This window comes from Hemitrygon akajei, chromosome 8 (assembly GCF_048418815.1).
Source record: "Hemitrygon akajei chromosome 8, sHemAka1.3, whole genome shotgun sequence".
NCBI classification, from domain to species: Eukaryota; Metazoa; Chordata; class Chondrichthyes; order Myliobatiformes; family Dasyatidae; genus Hemitrygon; species Hemitrygon akajei.
Window position 1 is genome coordinate 87,634,268 of NC_133131.1, and position 13,029 is coordinate 87,647,296.

General features: G+C 38.2%; 1 protein-coding gene across 3 annotated transcripts in view; it reads left to right on the top strand.

Annotated features, from left to right (window-relative positions):
- etv1 (ETS variant transcription factor 1) overlaps nt 1–13,029 on the top strand; it is a 145,689-nt gene that overhangs the window by 53,061 nt on the left and 79,599 nt on the right. For all 3 annotated transcript variants that reach the window (XM_073054139.1, XM_073054140.1, XM_073054138.1), the window contains one exon: nt 11,510–11,639. In XM_073054139.1, the coding sequence (XP_072910240.1) occupies nt 11,510–11,639 (130 nt within the window). The remainder of the gene's footprint in view (nt 1–11,509; nt 11,640–13,029) is intronic.

Genomic DNA, 13,029 nt, shown 5'->3' on the forward strand with positions numbered 1-13,029 from the left:
AAAGTGTACTAGTGTGCCACACTAACAATTAAATGCAACTGATTGATTGCACCAAATGTGATGGAAATTCTAAGCCATTACCACCTTCCATAATGTGTAAAGAGCCAAGACAATTTGAAGTTTGAAGTGGCTCTTCAGCACCTATTTTAATGTCCTGTAAAGGAAATACAAATTCTAAAAAGTGATTGAATGATTATTCTTAAATAAATACTGTTTGGATGTTTTTATGATGCTGACAATGTTACAGACAGTGGATGAAATAGATTATTTATATCCATGAGTGTGAAAAGGATGACTGAACACTGACTCTTTATTACTGAATTATCTTGGCTTTCAAATTGTTTGTACAGACATCGATCTTCTATGTCAATGGTTATTATTATTTTAGGTTTGTTTTTCCTTTATAAGACCTTTAAGTTATCACCAAGCATTAATCTTTTCAGTTTGTATTAGAATTTCATGTTTCTCTGTGGCTTTATTTCAGGCATATTTGCTGTTCCTACACTGCCACAAACAGTAAAATTAAATATTTACTTTTATTTGAGATATTGGCACGTTTCTTTGGGTCATCTCCATGAAATGAAGCCTACAGTTTTCTTTGGGCATTCAGTCTAGTCATATGGTGCCACAACAGCAGCACACAGCTTGAAGATGAAACTCTTCTGTTTTAACTCCCAAGGGTGTGAAAAATTGTTCATAAAATCCTTGCTTCTTCAACCCAGTAAATTATCATTAATATTTTACAAAATAGAAAATAAAGAATTGGAAGATGTTAATTAAGAGCTATTAAATTTCTCTACAGCCATGGACAGATGGAATACTAGTCAAATATTTGACATGTTATACATAGAACACAATGGACAGATGATTTACGGAAACATTGCATTTGCTTTAGTTTAAGGAGATACTTCTTATCGACCACAATTCTTTTGCATAATTTTTGAACTCTTTCCACCTGCTATTTCCAGTTTTTCTTATTATACTTATTTAATCTTTGCTGATCTTTCATAGTTCCCGTTTCATTTTAAAATAATCCAGGCTTAATTGAAGAAGAAATCCATGGTATGTGTGCCAATGAATAGACATTTGAATAGGAGATGCAATAGAAGGTTCGCAAATACCTAGCAAATTTATGACTTCTGCTCCTATTAACAAATAATAATTTTATTAAAAATTGGAAGGAGCCATTAAGAAATGAAGAAAACAAATCTAGACCACAAATTCATGATGCCAAGGGAAATGAGGTGTATGCATATTCTATCTTGAGCTATAATTCAGAGGCAATCCCATACCAGTTCCTTGCAGTGACACAAGACTTGTCCTACTGTTGTGATTTTGGAGTAGCACCTGTCCTTATAGATGGACAAATACAGTAGTCATATCAGCCTGAAGACAAAGGTGCAATTCTATTCCACTGGACAATAGGATCAATTTTGAATTCCTTTAGTATTGCTTCTGCTGAATTGCCCAGTTTTGTGCCTTTCTATATGTCCAGAAGAGAAGACAAATTTGCCTTCAGAACATGAGAATCATACTGAACTTAACCCCCATCTTCAGGATTCTTTCACTTGTGCTGGCTCCAGGGAAACTATAGTTTCAAAATGTCAAGTGGGACATGGCTATTTTAAAAATAAAACATGATACATGGACGTGTCAGCCTTTTCATGAACAGATTCTGTTCAGACTCCATACATGTATGGTCTTGCTGCACAGCAGATCCTGTTGATACACCGGGTTTCACTTCAAAAGATTATTCTAGTTTGGGCTTCCATGTAACCTTGTGTTCCAGTGGATCCGAACTGACTTTTATGAATGCAACTCAACTCAGGCAGGGTGAACTAGAGGTAAGAAAGTCCTGTCTGTGTTGCAAGAGGTTTTAAATACAGGAACATTGGTGTCTTACAACAATAAACGGGGCAATGGTAAATGAAGCATGGAATAGTGTGTCCAGTTTTCATCTCCTTACCAAAAAAACAATACATTTTGCATAGAGGGAACGTAGCAATTGTGCACTAGATTGATTCATGGGATGGTCGTACCATCACGTGGGGAGAGACCGGATCAACTAGGCCCACATTCACTAGGATTTACAAGAACGAGAGGATCACATTGAAACAAAGTATTCCTCAGCATTTGAGAACAGGATTTGTTTTGCCACAACTTGTCTTTTAGTCTGAGAACCCACAATTATCACACAGTTTGTTGACCATCACTTAGTCAACTTCATATACTGTACATGCTATTAATGTCCCTTTTATACTAGGTGTTTCAACTTTGCTGATAAACTTGATACATGGCACCTTATTAAAACTCTTCTGGGAATCCATGACCACAAAATCATCCCATTCCATTGGCTCATCAAAAATCTATCAGATTTATACATCATTATTTGCTTTTAACAAATATATTCTGGCTTGCCTTAATTAATCCTCTTTTCATGGTGAATATTAATCCTGCAATGAATCAATGTTTTGAAATTTTCTGACCAGTAAGGGAAGACTGGCCTACAGATACTAGGCCTATCCTTACCCCCTTACTTGAACAATAGAGTAGCATTTGTCATTCTCCAGTCCTCTGGCACCTGCCCCATTTACAAAGTGCATCAAAATATTATTGTCAATATGTCCACAATTTTCTAACACTACTTTCTTAATATTTTTATTAATTTAAAAAAGAACTAGATAGTTGCTAGATGAAGAGTAATTCTAGTGGTGTCAAAGTAAGCACAAGGGTAGCTTGTAGGTCAAAGCATTGATAATGCGGGCTTGTATATTTTTGTCCTTCCGGAAATTTACTCCAAGGGAAATTTACTGTGCTGTACAGGAGTGATGGGCCATGTGGGGCAAGTCAAGACTTCCACATATTATTATTACAAATTATGCAGATGGATTAAATTGTATTTTAACCTGTTATTTTAATTTAACTGCGGGAAAGAGTATTATAAATTAACCATGAGTGATTTTTCATAATTTGTTCCAATGAATTTGTGCTTCACAAAAATTACTCTCAATACTATTGAACTCTGCTATCATTATTATGATGATAGAGGATAAATTGTACAGTTTTTTTTCATAACACGAGTTATTTTTTTCAAATGGCAATAGCAGTGGTGGCAAGGATATGGAGGGAGAATTATCATTAAACTTATTGTTAACAGCAAGTTTGAGATCTTTGGTGTGTGTGTGTGTGTGTGTATATATATCTTGTCCTTTTTTAACTTTTTACAGAGTTTGTTAATATCTGAATGTGGTGCTAGCGACCAACAGCAATATCCTACAGAAACTACCTTTTCTTCTTCCTTTATGCTTCTTGAACTGCAATCAATTGCAGTCTGTAATTTCCATTTTGATGATGTATTTTTGGGCTGACTGAGTGCTTTTGCGCTTTTGCTATCTCCTGAGAAACTTCCTGAGGTTGAGAGCATAGTGTGCAGCCGTCATTTCCTAATTGCAGAACGCGAACCCATGGCCAGCTCCATTATTCACCAATTAAAACGCTGAGCGAGATTGAAATTGATGAAGCTGAGAGCAGGTGTTCAGCACTGTCCACCAGCATTTGACCGGTCTCCCTCTCACTACTGTCATAGGGAGGTGCAGGAGTCTTGGTTTCGATTGCTTTGGCAGCGCAGTATGTGGCTGTTGGACTCATTTACGGGAGAATCTGCATTTAGATATTTAACGTCCTCATTGCTGAACGCACTCTGGTACTCACTCTTGGAGGACTGGAGAACGCTTTGGTTCATGTTCCATGTGTTTCTGGCTACTCTTTTTTTTTTGCTATTTGTTCACTTCTTCAAATATCTATTCTGTTTTTGACTATTTTAATTTATTTTGTATTTATATATTGCATTTACTGTAATTGATTTACATTTGTTTTTCTTTTTTCTTTCTATATTATCATATATCACATTGATCCGCTGCTGCTAAGTTAACAAATTTCACAACACACGCCAGTGATAATACACCTTATTCTGATTTGATCAAGACACTTTGGTGCAGATCTGGTTCTGCGGCTGAGGCCTGCAGTCATCGACAAGCACTAAACTGATGTGACATGGTGGCAGTCACTCCTGGATCATTTTCAGGGACTCTGGAGTCCAATGTTTAATGTTCTGTGAGTTTTTTGGTTGCTGTTTGCATGATTTTTTTTTTGTGCATTGGATGTTTGATTTTTTCTTTTAACAGGTTCCATGCTGTTCCTTTTCTGTTTGTGGTTGCTTGCGGGGGGATGAATCATAAGGTTGTATACTATAGACATACTTTGATAATAAATTGACTTTGAACCTTTGGGTAGATTTTGGAAAGAAATCAGCATGTGTGATGACAAATTTGGTGAAATAAGGGACAACGAACTAAACACTGGATATCATTGGTGAAGATTTTAAAGAGCTAGTACTGACAAGATGGAATGAGTTTATGCTTTATAATTCTGAGTTTGTGGTTTTGGAAACTTCATTTACAAATCTCATTGCTCTTTTTCCTCTGTTGTAAGTAGCATACCTGTTCTTAAACCTGAAAAAATAACCTCATTTTTTTTACTATTTGTTCTTGCTTTCAGCGTTTATTCTCTCATTCATTTTCTTTAATTCCCTTTCACTTTTCATTCCCTGTTTTCTCACGTATTTCTTCTGTGATTATTTCTTTCTGGGGAGAAGATGATTCCTTACACTGGAGATCTCATGGGACCAAAGTGAGGCATCTTACCAATGTGGTCAGGAGCTAGGACCAAACCGTTCCCTGTGTGGGAGAGTTGTTACTGCAGGAATGTAAGAGCAAGGAACTTTTGAGCTTTGCAATACCAAAAAAAAATGACAAGAAGCAGAGTTAAAAACCCAAAGTATTGTTCAGAGTGGAGAAGACTCAGCTGCTGAATCAACCAGAACCCAACTCAATGAGGAGAAGTGAGCTTTTCTATCAGAATCGTTGACTCACTTATTTTCAAGGACCCAATGCTACCTCGTCAAGTTGGATATTAAAGTTTCAAGCTTACAAATAGAAAATAAGATTTTGTGGCGCTCAAATAGGAATTTAGGTTGAAAGAGAAACACTTTGAATTTGAGCATATTAGGTTATTCCAACATCTCTAATCTGTAGTAAAAATTAGTAAATGAGTTAATTATTTCCTGTCCAGTCTGTAATTTTATGAATTAACCTTCCTGACTTTTTCTGAATACTAGTTCCCATGAAATGTAGGAATGTTCAGTGATCCCACTTTTATTAATTTCTTATTTGAATTGAAGTCTTTTTATCAATGTACTTTGTATGCATATCTGACTAACTAACCGATGTAACGTGTTTCATCACTTTGAATCTGCCTTTTTTTTTTGTCTTGTTTCCTCATTTTACCAAAGATGCGGACATCTGTTACAGTGAATAGAAACAAAACAAAATGTCTCCAACTTGACATAAAGGCAGCTTTACAGTGGATACACAAGAAAAAGTGGTTTATCTATTCCTAATTGTTTATAGTCTTTTTGATATTGATTGAACTAGTCACATGATTAGTAATTTGTTTTGTCGAGGTGATCTGTCTAAAATTATTAGTTATAATTTATTCATCCAAGCTACATTGAACTTTCAAAACACACGTCTTTTTGGCTGTGGGTGCTACTAGCTCCATAATGCAGTCATTTTTGCCTGTTCAGTTTAGTTCTGTCTTACCTGTTAACTTGCAGCAATGGGATGCAAACTGAAGAAAAATCTGGTCCTAAATGATGGGATGTTTCTGTGTTGAGAAAAGAAGTAACTTAATTAGTGTTGATCGTGACTTCAGATGATTTTAATTCGATCAGGAATAATTTAGTACTTAACAGCCTCTTGTTATACTGAGTATATGTGGGAAGGTAAAGTAAATTATGTAAATTAATATCCTGCATTCATGTGGGTATGCTTTAGAGATCCCTGCCTGTATCATGCTACATAATGTAACCTTGAAGCAGCCATTTATTTTAACCCCTGAAGGATGGTGCAACAAACGTGTTTGTTTTCATGATGTGATGCTCTGTAACCTGCAGTGTTTCTGTCATTAGGGATGACTGTGCTAGTGAGTCAACTATTTATCCACCTGTCACTGCTAAACAGCTTTTTTTAAAAATTCTATGGCTCTGTGGTTTACTGTGGGAATTCTTGTGTTTTCTAACTGAAATGTATGAGGAGAGACAACATCATGTGTTTGTTTATAAAATGTTCCTATCTTGTACTTCTTAATTGTGACATGATGTGAAAAGAATGCTTTATGAGCAAAAGAAAATATTCCACAATTATTGCCAAAGCTTGGTCAAAGGCTGGACTTTGGCAGTCTTAAAGAATGAGAAAGGGGCAGGAGGGTTTAAGGAGATCCAGTGCATGCCTCAAAATTGCACTAATGTCATAGTGAAAGAAGGTCAAAATGCACAAAGCGTACAGCTGGTTGTTGGGAGGAGGGGGGAGTGTTGAATGGCCAGAAGGGGTTACAATGGGTGAGGCTTGAAGGAACTTGCATTGAGGATGAGGTATTCAAATATGGTAAAGAACTGAGGACCAATACAAAAATGAGAGGCTAGGATACAGTTCAAGTGGAGTTGGTGAAGAATGAAATCAAAGCAACAGAATTCTAAAAAGGCTTTTGCAGAAGATGCAGAACAGGAGTGTGGATTGGTGAACCTTTGGTAAAACAAATGATATGGCATCATTTGAGTAGCAGATGCTAATAGCTTGGGTTGAAGGATGAGTATAAAACTTAGGATGTCAATTCACAGCTGAATTTAAAAATAATGTTTGTCCCATATTTAGAAACATAGAAAACCTTCAGCACAATACAGGACCTACAGCCCACAAAGTTGTGCCGAACATGTCCCTTAGAAATTACTAGGCTTACCCATAGCCCTCTGTTTTTCTAAGCTCCACGTACATATTCAAAAGTCTCTTAAAAGACCCTATTGAATCCGCCTCCACCACAGTTGTCGGCAGCCCATTCCACGCACTCGCCACTCTCTACGTAAAAAAACTTAGCCTTGACACCTCCTCTGTACCTACTCACCAGCACCTTAAACCTGTCAGGCAAACATGAGGAAATCTGCAGATGCTGAAAATTCAATCAACACACATAATATGCTGGTGGAACGCAGCAGGCCAGGCAGCATCTATAGGGAGAAGTGCTGTCGACGTTTCGGGCCGAGACGTCGACAGCGCTTCTCCCTATAGATGCTGTCTGGCCTGCTGCGTTCCACCAGCATTTTGTGTGTGTTACCTTAAACCTGTGTCCTCTTGTGGCAACCATTTCAGCCCTGGGTAAAAGCCTCTGACTATCCACACGATCAATGCCTCTCATAATCTTATACACCTCTATCAGGTCACCTCTCATCCTCCGTCATTCCAAGGAGAAAAGGCCGAGCCAGGCAACATCCTTGTAAATCTCCTCTGCACCCTTTCTATGGTTTCCACATCCTTCCAGCAGTGATGCGACTAGATCTGAGCTCAGTACTTCAAGTGTGGTCTGACCAGGGTCCTATATAGCTCCAAAATTACCTCTCGGCTCCGAAATTCAATTCCACGATTGATGAAGGCCAATACATCGTATGCCTTCTTAACCACTGAGTCAACCTGCTCAGCTGTTTTGAGCGTCCTATGGACTCGGACCCTAAGATCCCTCTGATCCTCCACACTGCCAAGAATCTTACCATTAATACTATATTCTGCCATCATATTTGACCTACCAAAATGAACCACTTCACACTTATCTGGGTTGAACCCCATCTGCCACTTCTCAGCCCAGCTTTCCATCCTATCAATGTCCTGCTGTACCCTATGACAGCTCTCCACACTATCCACAAAACCTCCAACCTTTGTGTCATCAGCAAACTTACTAATCCAAACTTCCACTTCCTCATCCAGGACTTCCTTAAAAATCACGAAGAGTAAAGGTCCCAGAACAGATCCCTGAGGCACACCACTGGTCACCAACCTCCATGCAGAATATGACCGTCTATAACCACTCTTTGCCTTCTGTGGGTTAGCCAGTTCTGGATCCACAAAGCAATGTTCCCTTGGATCCCATGCCTCCTTACTTTCTCAATAAGCCTTACATGGGGTACCTTATCAAATACCTTGCTGAAATTCATATACACTATATCTACTGCTCTTCCTTCATCAATATGTTTAGTTACATCCTGAAAAATTCAATCAGGTTCGTAAGGCACGACCTGCATTTGACAAAGCCATGCTGACTATTCCTAATCATATTATACCTCTCCAATTTTCCATAAACTCTGCCTCTCAGGATCTTCTCCATCAACTTACCAACCACTGAAATAAGGTTCACTGGTCTATAATTTCCTGGGCTATCTCTACTCCCTTTCTTGAATAAAGGAACAACATCTGCAACCCTCCAATCCTTGGGAACCTCTTCCATCCCCATTGATGATGCAAAGATCATCGCCAGAGGCTCGGCAATTTCCTCACTCGCCTCCCACAGTAGCCTGGGATACATTTCATCCAGTCCTGGTGACTTATCCAACTTGATGCTTTCTGAAAGCTCCAGCACATCCTCTTTCTTAATACCTGCATGCTCAAGCATTTCAGTCGGCTGCAAGTCATCACTGCAATCACCAAGTACAAGTCATCACTACAATTAACAAATACAACATATTTGTTGGAATATTGTGTGGAGTTCTGCTTGCCACATTATAGGAAGGATATGAAGACTTTGGAGTGGGTGCAGAGGTGTTTGCCAGGATAGGAGAATATTAGCTAGAAGGTGAGGCTGGACAAACTTGGGTTATTTTCTCTGCAACATCAGAGGCAGAGTGGAGATCTGATAGAGTTCTATAAAATTATTAAAGGCATCGATTGGGTAGCTGGGCAGAAGCTTTTCTCCTAGGTAGAAATGGCAAATATTTATAGCTTTAAAATGGGAGGAGGAAAGTTCAAAGGAGATGTGTGGGCTGTCTTCTACACATTTGTCTTTTTACACAGACAGGTCCCTGGAACAGACTGTCAGGATTGATGGTGGAAGCAGATATGATATAAATTCACTTTAATGACTGAAAATGTTAAGAGGAAAGTCACCCTATATCTTTGTGACTTAGATCAGCCTTCCCAACTGCAATATCATCTTCCAATTGTGATGGATATTCATTGTCCAGGGCCAGGAACCATTTTTAATCTTTTTAGACCAGCTCAGTTTTCTAAATACAGCAGCTGACATTTCTAAAGATCGGTGTTGTTTTAAATAAATTAAAATTTATCCAATATTCTTTGCTTAGCTACTTGTAAACAGGAGCCAGTCATCAGTTCTTAATGAAACTGGCAAGCAGTAATCAGTCTGAAGTTAAAAAATGTAGCTTTGCAAACAAGCATTGTCTCCAGCACAGGATTGCTGGTCCCACAGCTCCTGGCCTAACTGTTCAAGAAGTGTGTGTAAGACAATGGGATCTGTTAATTTGGCTTGTTTCAAACTATAAACATGACCATCGTAGCTAAATTATTTAGTTCCATCTTACAGACCAGATCGATATTATCACTTTGTATATCAAATAGCTGGTGTGTTAATAGTTGGAAGGTTTGTGTATTCAGGGAGTCATCTTCACAGCATTAATTGTGGCTATCTGGGTCTCTACCTCCAGAAGTTTTTAGACCACTTGTGTTAAAAGGTATATGAAAAAATATCACAGTAGTGAAGTCACCAAGGGCAGAGAAACAGTATAAATGCAGAGAGCAGCCCAGGCTTATTACGAATGGTCAAACAACAAGAATTATGACAGAAACACAGGGTGAATTATAATCCATTCCTCTGCCTTTGATTTCTGCAATGGATGACTAGTTCGTCTACAGTTTGTGGGTATGACTTCTCATAGGAATCGTAACTGTGCTATGGAAATCCTTTGTTCCAGAAGTTGGTTTGTAATTTGGAAATCTTTTAGATAGAAATCATCTGAATTTTAAATCTGTTTTAAAGATGTTGTTTAGATTTAAATGTGTATCACTGTAAATAAATGAACTGTTTACACTACTTTGTTAGCTGGAAGTATCTTCTCCTTAGTTTTGAGAAGGGACTAACTACTGGGATTGTGGGTATTGGCTCACGACTCACCGTGGAGAATAAACAGAAGTGAACGAGCTTTTGAAGATTGGGTAGTTGCTGTATAACCTCCCTTTAGTGAGGGTACCTGATAGGGTTTAAGGTTTTAATTTGAGTTTAGAACGTTGCAGTCAGCAAATCCAATGGCAGCACACAATCTCCCATCACCATAGTGTAGGGTGAAGCTGTACGTACTTGCCTTCATTTTCATTAACCTAGTTGCAGCCAGAAAATCAACTGCGGTATGTACTAGACTTGTTAAATTTCTCCGTCTCACCATGTCTCTTCCCTCCTCATGCTCTTTTAACCAAATTTATGGCATTTTCCCAATTTGTTTTGTTTGAAATGCTGCAGTGCAATGCCTTGCGATAATTTTTCTACCTTTGAAATGCTACAGAAAAGGATGCTGTTTTTGACTATTCCAAATATTGTATAGTCATTTCTCTCCCCACATCATAGTTTACATCAGAGGGTTTGAATTGCTGAAAAAATTGTTGGAAATCTTAAGATGCTGTTTGTTTGGTTTCGAGGACAGAGTGTTACCCCTGATGAAGATTTAGCGCTACAATTTTAAATGAACACTTTTTTTGGCTTCTCTTGTGAGTGCCCATATTAGTGCTTTCTCAACATGGAATCTGAGAGCTCTGACCTCAGTCAATACCGAATTGTTTTATGCACATATTTATAAATGTAGAGATTTGCATCATACTCTGACATACATCAAGATCTTTATATAACATTGTTGCATATGTAAGATTAGATCAATTACAAACAACAGTGCTTTTTTAGTCCTGAGGCCTCCATTGGTCAGAGTTGACCATGGTTATTATGTCCTAGTTGTCCAAATATGCAGTGCGATATGGAGAGCGGGCTGTTGCCCACGTAGCAAGCTCCCCTTCTCCATGCATCTAAGTATTCTATGAATGTTAAAAGGCACACTGAAGCAAAACCATTTATTTAACTGGTCTGTTATCATTCCAAGTATACACACTTTACTTGTTGTGCAATAAGGATTGTAAAATTATGACTATTTAAGTATTTATTATAAATATTTTGCAAAGAGACTTCTGGCAGTAGTTGTTTGTATAAAAAAATAAATCTCAGGAAAAATAAACTATTTTGCTATGCACCTTAACTGTTTAACATTGCATCTTTGTGAATATTTGTTTGTCTCGTTGTTCACTAATTTGTAATCCTCAATGAGTGAGCTGTTATACTTAGCTATCACTGTCTTGTATATCACCACTGGCTTATCGTGCCTAGTTAAAAGCCTCCATTTGAAGGCTTCAATGGGATCCAAACGAATCAAACAGTGTTTGTCAACAACACCTTAAAGTAACCAGCACAAAGCCTGAGTGATGGCAAGATAGAGAGCAAAGATACTCTTTTGGATCTCTTTGTATCGATCTGCCAAGACGCTCTTTCTCATTCTGTTTCTCCCACTTCATTTCAGTGGCTTTTCATGGCCTCTCTCTAAAAATCAAGAAGGAACCACAGAGTCCCTGTTCTGAGCTGAGCACTGCCTGCAGCCACGAGCAACCTTTCAAGTTCAGCTATGGGGAAAAGTGCCTGTATAATGTCAGGTAAGATGAGTTCACTGGTATTCCCAGTTATTAATATATGACTTATTCTTCCAATGGCCAATATGTTTCTTTCGTAAAAATGGCTAACACGAGGGGGGGTCATAAAATTAAGGAAAGAATAGGGAGGCACGTCATGGGTAAGTTTTTACAGAGAGTGATGAGTGCCTGAAACTGCTGCTGGAAGTGGTGGTAAAGGCAGAAACATGAGGGTCATTGTAAGTGAGTCTTAGATAGGCAAATGATACTAAAAAAAATAGAAGATTATATAAGAGGGAAAGGTTAGATTGATCTTAGTGTAGGTTAAAACATTAATACAAGTAGGTTGAATTACCTGTATTGTTCTATGCTCCAGTTGTTACTTCCTTTCTGAAGGAGCATAATGTAAGGGTACAGCTTGAAAGTAATCCATAGAAAGGTCAGACGGGAGAACAGGAAGAGGTTTTTACCCAGAGCGTGGTAGGGGTTAGGAATTCACAGCCTAAAAATGAGGTAGAGGCAGAAACTGTCATCGCTTAAAAATTTGCAGATGTACTAGAGGTATTAGAACCTGCAAAGCTATAGATTGAGTGCTCGAAAACACATCAGGCTGGATGGCTCTTATTTGGTTAGCATGTAGAGTGGGCCGAATGTCCTCTTTCAAATGTTCCATGATTATTTATATCTAGGCTTTAAGCAGCAGAAATTGCTCATATCAATGCATTTAACGCAGACTTGTTTTAAAACTGCACTTGCATTTCTTCCGTTGTTAACCCAGTGTGTTCACCACTGTATTTGACTGGGGAAGGGTGGGGTGGAATTTGTGGGGGGAACGGGAGTACGATATGCAACCTCTGATTATAGTTTTGCCTCATATGTTACAAAGTCACTTTCATGGTTGGCTTCTATGTGTTTAGTTAAAGCGATCTGAAGTAGATGAAGTAAAGGTGAATTGTTGCCTCCCTGTCACATTTATGGGTTAAGTCGAGTTTTATTTGTCCTGCACAGTACATTCACTTTACATTTGTGCTCTTAGTTCTTAGTTCATTCCATCCCTATTTCTCTCATAAGATTACAATTTCTAATATTTAATTAATATTCAATATTTTGAATGCTGCTTGGAAGCAATGTAGCTAGGCTGGGTATTGCTTGATTTGTTTGGTTGGGTGTAAAAGATTAGGGCCAAGAGAATTTTTTTTAGATGTTACAACGGCATTGCGATTTATCCCATTGCAGCTTGTGACAATCACCTAAAGAGACTGAACTTGTGTTCCTCACAGAACAGCACTGTTAACTTTCCCTGAAAAACACTGCATTAAATTTAACATTGTCGGCTTCAATGTGATCTTCCTTACTGATATGCTGTGTGTTCTTTCACTTCTCCGTGTGTAGCCCAGCAGATGCTGTCTCTGCA